Source organism: Octodon degus, unplaced genomic scaffold, assembly GCF_000260255.1.
Source record: "Octodon degus isolate 3935 unplaced genomic scaffold, OctDeg1.0 scaffold00125, whole genome shotgun sequence".
Lineage (NCBI taxonomy): Eukaryota > Metazoa > Chordata > Mammalia > Rodentia > Octodontidae > Octodon > Octodon degus.
In genome coordinates this window covers 1,165,873-1,175,420 of record NW_004524701.1, presented here as the reverse complement: position 1 = coordinate 1,175,420, position 9,548 = coordinate 1,165,873, and the positions used below count along the sequence as shown (strand labels likewise).

Here is a 9,548-nt window from a genome sequence, read left to right as displayed (position 1 = left end):
GCACTATCATAAGGAGCCTCGGGGGAGCATAGAGACTGCATAGTGCCAGGTCCTAGAAGTCTGGTACCAGGAAGTACCACGCAGAGAGGAGCAGGAATGATGGAGTGGGACAAGGCACGAGCAGGCACCTTCGCAGTAATCCTGTTCCATGAAACCTTGCATGACATGGAATCAGTGAATTCTGCACTGTTTCCCAGAAGGGGTATACAGGATCTGATGCCGCTAAGTCTCTGTACATATATCTATTTAATTTAATACAGGGTCTACAGGGCCTCACTACACAGATCAGACTCATAGTGATCCCCCTGTTTTCAGCCTCCCAAGCTCTGGGATTACAGGAGCGTGCCACCACGCCCAGTCTCAGTCGCCCTCTCAGCGCACCCTGGGGGCTGGGCCAGCACATAGAGCTGGGGATCGACTTCTGGTCCCTGAGCCTGCCTACAAAGGCGCTTTAGTCTGCTGAGCTCTTTGGCTGGCCCACTGTACATGTATCTATGTACAAACATTGTACAGCACTGCTTCACTCTCTTGACTTCATAGTCAACGGTATTCTAAGTCATATAAGTCACCAACGATCTAGGGCAGCGCTTTTCTCTGTGAGGCACACAAAGCCATCTAGTATTCAGTGAAACCAGAGAGCATTTCAGCACTGTGAGGGGAAACAGTTTTAAAAGCACGACCAAAAGAAAACATCAGAAACATTCAAAACAGCACTACATGAATTGTGAAAAGAATATGTGTATATAGTACAAGAGCTGAAGCAACAGTGAAGAGGATGGCTTTGTCTGATGTTGGCTGGGCACAGGGCTCTTGAAAATCTGACATGTTTGCAGCTCCACAAATAAGAGACCAGGAAAGTGCTCAGACATTCATTTTTGTGTCACAAATAAATTTGAGTAGGCAAGTTTGTAAATTTAGCATTAGTGAACAAAGAGATTGCATTTAAATGTATGCTGTTTCTCACGGAGCCTTCTCATAAAATGCTATGTGCAAAACATCTATGAATAGAATATCATTATTATGCAACAAAAATTACATTTTAGAATTCTATGATTCTCTTCTAAAACTATGTATAGGTGGACTTTTGGGAAGTTAATTGGAAAAATTAAAGTCGGCATTAATATTCCAGAGCAAAGGCAGCACACAATACTGCATGAAAATCTAGCATTACTTCCAGCAAATTTAAAATTTGTCCCATCTGCTCAACATAAATGGTGAGTGCCAGAATACAATCAATTAATGCTATCAATATTCTTCAATAAGGGAGTTTTAATCTAGGAATTTATAATTAGTGAAATTATTTATTAAGGATGCAGTGGCAATGAATGTATCAGCATATGTGAAAAAAGGGACCCTGGCACTGCATGCTGTGCTGGCCCCGACCCCAGGCCACTGAGCAGGCGACCAAGTCCTGGTGTGGTGGTGCATGCCTGTGCCTGTCAGTCCAGTGCTGCAGAGGCTGAAAACAGGAGGATCACTGAGAGTCTGAGCTGCATAGTGAGAACTATACCAAATACATGATAAAGAAGAGGGATAAAGTCTATCTGATGCAAAATCTTCTTTGAGAAGTTACTTGGAGATATACCACAGAAAAAATTTGAAGCCAAGAAACTAAGAAATCTAGGAAGTATTTTGATCAGATCCACTAGAACGTACCAGAAAAAAAGAGCAGGGAAGACAGGACTCTCGGAGGAAAGATGGCATCAGGAGACAGATTTAGGAGATTTTCTGCTGAAGCCAAATTAGTTAGAATTTCAGCAGTCCTCAAAGATAAAATGAGAAAAGGTAAGAAAAGCAATAAAGTCATAACTGAAAAACCTGAATCTGAGAAAAATCCAACATTATCATGTCAGAATACCAGCCTTCTGCTACAAAACATATTTATTCTGATCAAAGTGTAAGGGCAGCTATACATTTTCACCCTATAGAGTCAAATTTTTGCCAAAGTATGAACTACTTATTTATGGTTACAAATATACTTCCAACACATTCCATATGAAAGCTCTGGACAGCAGAAGTTGTGAGAATAGAGAAAGACAGACAAAGCCTTTTGGGTATGAGACCACCTATGGTAGGTGAGACTGGAATAAAGTGCGGTGGTATTAGTTAATGTTATTTAAAATTGTGCCGTGACTGCTGATAGAAAGGGAGTGTGGCTGAAGAGAATTCACTGGAATTTCATCTGTCACATTGGAAGGGATTAGGGAGGAAATAAAATAACAGTCAATCACTTACAGTCACTAAAGGAAAAAGAAAAAATGAAGAATAACTTCATCCATTAATTGTAGTTATATACTCACTAAAATTATGAATAACACAATGTATTTAAGTAAAGTACTCTCCTAGATGTTATTGATAAAATCTTCATAAAGAGAATTTACACCAATATACCATTACTTCTGCAAGAAAGACTAAATGTATGTGCATGTGTGTATGCACTGTGCATGCCTGAAATGCCGTGCAAGACGTTATCTGCCTCATGAATGAAGACCAAGGGCTAGAGGAGCAGTAGTGGAAAGTTAGCTGTTGTTTTAAACTTTTTAAATTATGTGAATATACAGACTATTTTAAACATAAATATAACTTAAACAAAAATATTCAATTCCTTCTGAAAGGAACTATTAGTGGTAGAAAGAAACCAAAGTACTCCTATTTTTAATCATCAAATCCTCAATAGAATTAGATTAAATTTTTTTCTTTTAATCTCCCTGTCTTCCTCCCTCCTTACCTCCCTCTCTCCCTCATTTCCTCCCTTCCCTCCTCTTCCTTCCTTCCTTTCTTTCTTTCTTTCTTTCTTTCTTTCTTTCTTTCTTTCTTTCTTTCTTTCTTCTCTTCTCTTCTCTTCTCTTTCTTTCTTTCTTTCTTTCTTTCTTTCTTTCTTTCTTTCTTTCTTTCTCTCTCTCCTTCTTTCATAGAGGGTCTCTCTATGCAGCTCAAACTTGTAGTGACCCTCCTGTCTCAGCCTCCTCATTAGTGGGATTACAGGCATGTACCACCATGCCCAGCTTCGGTGGCTGGCTCGGCACAGAGCCGGCATGGCATGCAGTACCAGGGATCAAACCTGGGTCCTTGCACTTGCCAAGCAGGCACTTAGACGGCTGAACCAACTCCCTGGCCTAGAATTTGATTTTTTAACCTCTGTCCCCATATTACACACATCATCTGAATCACAGTTTTCCTACAGTTACCTGAAAGCTGAGTTCTTCTTTTTTCCTAGTGAAAACAATGTCTGTGAAAATTGTCCCTGCACCAGTCAATCTCTACAGAGCTGGGGTTCCTAGGGACTCCAGGAAGGCCATTTGCTCACCACTGTGACAGCACTTTCCCCTCACACACTGTTGTGTAGTTGTGTGCCTGCCCCTGCACTGCAGAGAGCCATGCTGTAGCCAGGGACTACTCTTCTTTGTTGTCTCAGAGCTTCACAGCACTGTTTTGGATTCAGTGTTGCCTGCTACCGGGATGAGTGCATCCAGCACTGATAGAGCAGTCCCTTCCCAATCAGGAAGAACATGCCCACAACTCAGGAGATCAGGAACATAAAGAACAGCTGTTGCTGCACAGGAAGCACGGTGCAGATCAGAGAAGGACGTAGCTGAGTGAGGATGGGCTGGGAGTGGTTCACAATCGTTCTCTCATTTCTACATCAGTACTTGAGAATTCAGCTTGTGGAATGAGCTTGTCAACAGTGTGGAGACATACATGAGTGATTCTGAAGGACATTACTGGAAACACAAAGACAGCTACGTGGAGGGAAAGCAAAGAAGCTTCTCCGAAAAAATCATGACAGGCACTGTGGGAGCAGAGGTGAAGCAATAGAAGTGCTAAACTTAAAAGACCAACGTTTTTTGTTGCTGTTGTTTTGAGACAGGGTCTAGCTATGCAGTTTGCTCTGGTCTTGTGCTCACTTTTGTAGCTCCCAGGCTGGTCTCAAACTCACAGTGATCCTCCTGTCTCAGCCTTCAGAGTTCTGGGATTATAGGTGTGCTCCACCATACCCCTTTCTGAGGTCAGTACAGTGCACATGGGGATTCTGGGCAGGTATGGGTTGGGGATTGAAGTTGGGTCCTTATGCTTGCCAGGTGGGCACTTATGCCTCTGAGCTGTCTTTCCAGCCCCAAGGTTTTATAATATGGGCATAACTGCTTTATTATTTTTAGTGATCTGTGTTCTGCTTCAAGATCCAAATTATACTGTAGACTGTCAAAAAATTTCTAATACTTTTAAAAAAATTTAACTATAGAAGTTAATGGAAACAGAGAAGTATGGTAAGGAAAGAAGTATTAATTTTAAAAAGTAACCAAATTTAACAACAGTATATAAGAAAATGTGTTATGTCATCACTAGTTCTATTACTGTGTAAAATTAAAAAGTTGAATGAAGATGAATATGACTTTATAACCCTCTGCAAGGCAACTGCAAGCAGCTTAGAATGTAGCAATGTTGTAATAACCTCTAGAAAGTTTTAGCTTTATTTTATCAAGGTTTAGGGTTTCTAACTGAATAAATTACACAATTAAATTTTTGAGGTAGCAACACCATAAATTGTACAATGTTCATCATTTTTAGTTTCAAATACTTCTACTCACTTATCTCAGTACAGAGTTCCCAGAGCAGAAGTAAGTCTACTGAATATTTTGTAACATTCATGGTTATGAATGGTTAGGTGCTACTATACACATTCAAGTAAATCTTTTCTTAGAAGTAAAATTGTAACATGCAAAAAAGAAAAAAAGAAGCCCTGAAGGACTAGTTATAATCTGGACTGTGTTCAGATGTCCCCCAAAGTCTCACTAGGTCATAGGACTTTTCAGTGGTGGCTGGATCTGGAGTGTGTGACACTGGGACTAATGTGTGTGGTTAGTAAGTCAGTGCACTGATTGGTGTGGCATAGCTCTGGCTAGGACTTTAGGGTGTGAATACTACACACCCTATAAAAATGATGAACATTGTACAGCACTACACAGGCTGCCCTAGGGTGGGTAGCATGCACACAACAGAAGGGGTGGAAAGGGTCCTGTCTCCTCCCCTTGTTGCTTTTGCAGTCCTGTGGGCGCCATCAACTGTTCTCCTCTGGGCTCCCCCTCTGCCATGTGCCACGCTGCCTTGGATCCAGTCAATTATGGACTGAAATCTCTACCATCTGTGAGCCAAATAGACCTTCCCCTTTTAGCTTTGGTTGTCTGGTATTTTGTCTCAATGAAACAACAGTATCTAAGACAAGTTAGCTGAATATTTGTGAATTCTATTTCAAACTTTATAGATTAATTCAGGTCAGTGACACATTTAAATCCCCATAAGACTTCCTATAATTGCCTGGCTATATGCCTAAATGTATGTTAGATGCAAACTTTCTCAGCAATTAGCTGGACAGTATGGGGTAAATGAGATGAGCCAGGAATTTCCTGGACCTCCTCCATTAGTATTCAGGAGAGTTGCTCAGTTAGTTCCCTCCCTCTGCTCTTTGCATCCATCCCTCTGGGGTCCATTCCGAAATATTTACAGTTCACAACCTCCCCCACCACACAGCCGCTCGTCCTTACCTCACTGATGAAGGACTTGGCAGTGGCCGGATTCATGACCAGGATGGCGCGCCGGAGAGTGTCTCGATAGCGATTCAGTTCTTCTATTCTCATGGTATCAAAGAGGGCGGTGATCATTTTATTGATGTTATTTTCTACTTTTTGAAGTGCAACATCCATTCCCTGCTGAGATACTTTGTCCAAAAATTCCTGTATTCCACGGATATCTAGGAACAGTAAAAACCCATCAAAGTGTGAGTGACAACACAGAAGGGGAATAAACGCCATCAGAATCGCTTTTTAATATTGCAGGTCATCTAAAATAAGTGGTGTCAGATGGAACTCTGTATGTTGATGGTTTGGTGATCAATAATGTGCTCACATGAAAATGTAGGGAGTTATTTCTAAATTATTTCAACTATGAATATGAAAAAATGTTGGGACACATTAGAGAAAGGGGAAAAGAGACATCATTTTCTCCAAGGCAAAATATTAGAAAAGAAAAATCTATTCCTTATTTTCTTTTACATTGAAATGATATAAATATCACTGAAGAAAGATGCATATGTATCAAGCTAACATTTTTCAAAATAAATAATATCAGTAAATTGAATTTATAATCTTAATAGAAACAGTGTTTTGAGTTTTCTTCAAAGACATAGACCAAAAATATAATAGCTGTGTTTTTGTCTGTTTTGTAAGCACCATATTGTTAAGTCAGCTCCAAAAAACTGGTAAGAGCTAGTTTTCTTTTTTTAAGAATACAGAAAATGTGCCATGTATTTAAAACAAGCCCATAAATATATTTCAGCATTTTATAAATATTATACAACAATTTTTAACATATAGTGATATACAATATATTTGCATCATGCATTGTACAGTATATAGGAATTTCCAAGTAAGGAAAGTTCTGTAAGTTTATCTAATAGAAAAATGGGGATTCATTTCACATTTAAATAAGGAGACTAGTCCAGGCTGAAGAAAGTACCATGAATTTATACCTGAATGTGTATTTTAAGTAATATGTGCTTATAATGTTATTAATGTGCATTTTTTGTGCCACAGGTTATTTATAGAAGGAATTTGAAATAATAAACATGACTGGAAAGTATATCCAGCATAAAATAATCTTAATACAGAGGATTTCCTTTTAGCATTTTATAAACTATATATATTTTTTACACATGCACACTACAAAGTGTTTATAAGAAAAAAATGATTGGTGAAAGAAAATAATTAAAAGGCATTTAGGAAGCTGCTGTTGATAATCTCTATCTCAAAATTCCTAATTGTATGAAACTACATGCATATAAAATTTATCTCTCTGGACAATAATTAATTTAAAAGCAATGAATAAGCCCACAGAACAAGAAAACAAATGGCTAAAAATGTAGAAACTTCAATTTACTCATAACAAAATTTTATATTTATAAGGTTACAAGTTTAAAAAGTTTTCATGTGGTTTCTTTTATCTTAAAACACTACCATGAATATCATATGTTCAGTTAATAGTCTTCAAAGTAGACATCCTGCATAAATTGCAACTTATATTTCTTACTGATAATTTGCTTTGCTTTGTTTTCAACTTTTTTCTTTGACAGATAACCCCAGGATGTCATCACTGACTGAACCAGGTTAAAAGCACAGAAGTCTCAGAACATGAAGCAGGATATAAAAGAACTGGAATAATAAAGACAGGATGTGTTCATTAAATATCCAAACTTTATAAAGTACCTAAGCAGGCAAGTCAAAGATACCTGGATTAGATAAAGGGCTAAGTGATGGTATTGGATGGGTAAGGTAGACACATAACATTAGGACCTTTCAGATGTGAGAATCAGCCTCACTTGAGAAGTACACCAAGAATTCAAAAGCCTGGCCCCATCTGAGAAATAAAACAATATCCCTTTGTATGTGTCAAGAATATAGTTTGCTTTGGATTATAAATTTTTGTTTGAATTATTTAAATGTGTGTCAATTATTTAAGTGTAAGTCAAACAAGCCAAACACTGCACAGTGACGCCTCGGTCTGTGAACTTCACACTGGGTGAGGAACATGAGCCTGGCCATCTTCCTGCCACGAACAGCACGGCCACCTCTCCAGCACTAACAGGAAAGCAGCCACCTACCCAGCGTTGCTGAAGGCATTAAGTCTGTGCACCAAGGCACCACTGTATGTGCTGAAACAGGTCTGAGATCTCAGAAAATGTAGCATGTGCAAGTGTGAGAGCGTACACTTGTAATCCCAGCTCCCAGAAGGCTGAGGTAGGAGGATCACTGCAAATTCAAGGTCCGCTTGGCCTGCACAGTGAGCTCAAGGCCAACTGAGCTGAATCATGAGTCCTTGTCTTAAAAACTAAGAATACTCCCTACTTGTGTGCAGCAGCTGTCTGTTCTCTCTCTGTTCCCTCTTATTCCCTTCAAATAAATCATCTTTTATTTTAAACTCTGCTCCTCTCATTCTTTCAAGACACTGGGTTGAGGTTGGCAGGGGCTGCATGCTCCAGAAGGGCAGCAGCTCACAGTACCTCAGGTCGGTACTACGGCACTGGCAGCGCAGGCTGTAGCTCCAGGAACTTACAGGCTGAGGTGGTCAGCAAGCTAGCTGCTGCAGCCCAGCAAGTCTGCAGTGACAGCACTGCAAGCCCTGAAACTCCTGAGGGCAAACCAGAGGACAGCACTGAGACAGTCCGCTTCCCAGAAGCCTCCTGGTGGGTACAATAGGATGCAGCCCAGGCCCCGCTGTGGGCAGCTGGGAACTGCCCTAATGAGCTCCTGAGACCTGGAGAAACTGACTGCAGTGCACGTCTCAGGTCACAAGAAATGCACCCAGTCCCTACAGAAGGGAGGTGCAGCCCCTTTCCTGGGTCTGAGAAAATCAAAGTGCAAATAAACCAATTCTTTCTTTTTAAAATCCCCAGTTTTGCTGGATGTGGAGGTGCTTGCCCCAAACCCCAGCAATGGGGAGGCTGAGGCCGGGGGATTACAGCACACCAGCTTACCTACATAAAGAGATTCTGTCTCGAAAGCCAAAAAGTAAAAATAAATTAAAAAATTAAATCCTGAGTATTCTTTAAACCCGATATGTTAGAGAGCTGGGTTAGAAGCCTGGGTTCCAATGGGGCATTTAAAACACACAGAGTTACCTGGCCTGGCCACTGAACAATTCAGCAGTTCCTGTGCTTTGCTTATCTTTAATTAGTCCTGTGTTAGGAGGCCCTGCAGCTACCCACTCAGGACACGGAGTCCACCCAAAGTCCAGCAGCTATTGTTCTTAGTTTCAATTAAACTCTCCTAACTCCCTCTCTTGGCTAGTGGAATCATTCCTTCAGGTCTGTGGACACAGGAGATTGGTGCACTGGGTAACAGAACCAGCAGTGGATCTCAAGGCCTTTGAACTGAGCTACATTCCCCAGTTGTTTTTTCTTTTTATTTCTTTGATAATTATTTTTGAAACAGGGTCTCCCTGTGAAGTCTAGGCTGGCCTTTATGAGGGGCAATTAGAGGGATAAACAAAAAACCCAGGACAAAGCACAGATGACTAACACTGTAAAATAGTTACACAATTATCTGCAGCTGATGATTTTAGAGTCATCATGTGCTCATCCTGTGCCATAAGCTTGGAAAAAAATGTGTCCCACTGTCATCTTATGAACATGTTACTCATAGTTACTGTACACTGAACTTGTCTTCTTCCTAGAAACAAAGACCAAGACCCAGACAGGCCGACCCCACACCCATCTGTAGAGCAGTGCGCACCCGTAAGTCCGGACACATCAATACTCATCTGGAGCTTGATGTTCCAGTCTCGCAGCACCATTTAACGGCTGCTAAGATGGTTCTCTTTCTGCTTCCTCTGCATCTGCCATGCTTTACATAAATTTTCACTTTTTCCCCATAATTTTATTGAGAAACAAATAGCAATGAGACTGTTTCAAATCAAATTGGTAGAACAGTTTCAATAATTAACACATTGCATACATTCTTCCTAGTGGTTAATTGATGTACAAGATGCGGACCTAATAT

General features: G+C 40.3%; 1 protein-coding gene across 2 annotated transcripts in view; it reads right to left on the bottom strand.

The window, feature by feature from the left end:
- Grid2 (glutamate ionotropic receptor delta type subunit 2) overlaps positions 1–9,548 on the bottom strand; it is a 1,592,033-nt gene that overhangs the window by 735,565 nt on the left and 846,920 nt on the right. For both annotated transcript variants that reach the window (XM_004640617.3, XM_004640618.3), the window contains one exon: positions 5,541–5,746. In XM_004640617.3, coding sequence (XP_004640674.1) covers positions 5,541–5,746 — 206 coding nt within the window. The remainder of the gene's footprint in view (positions 1–5,540; positions 5,747–9,548) is intronic.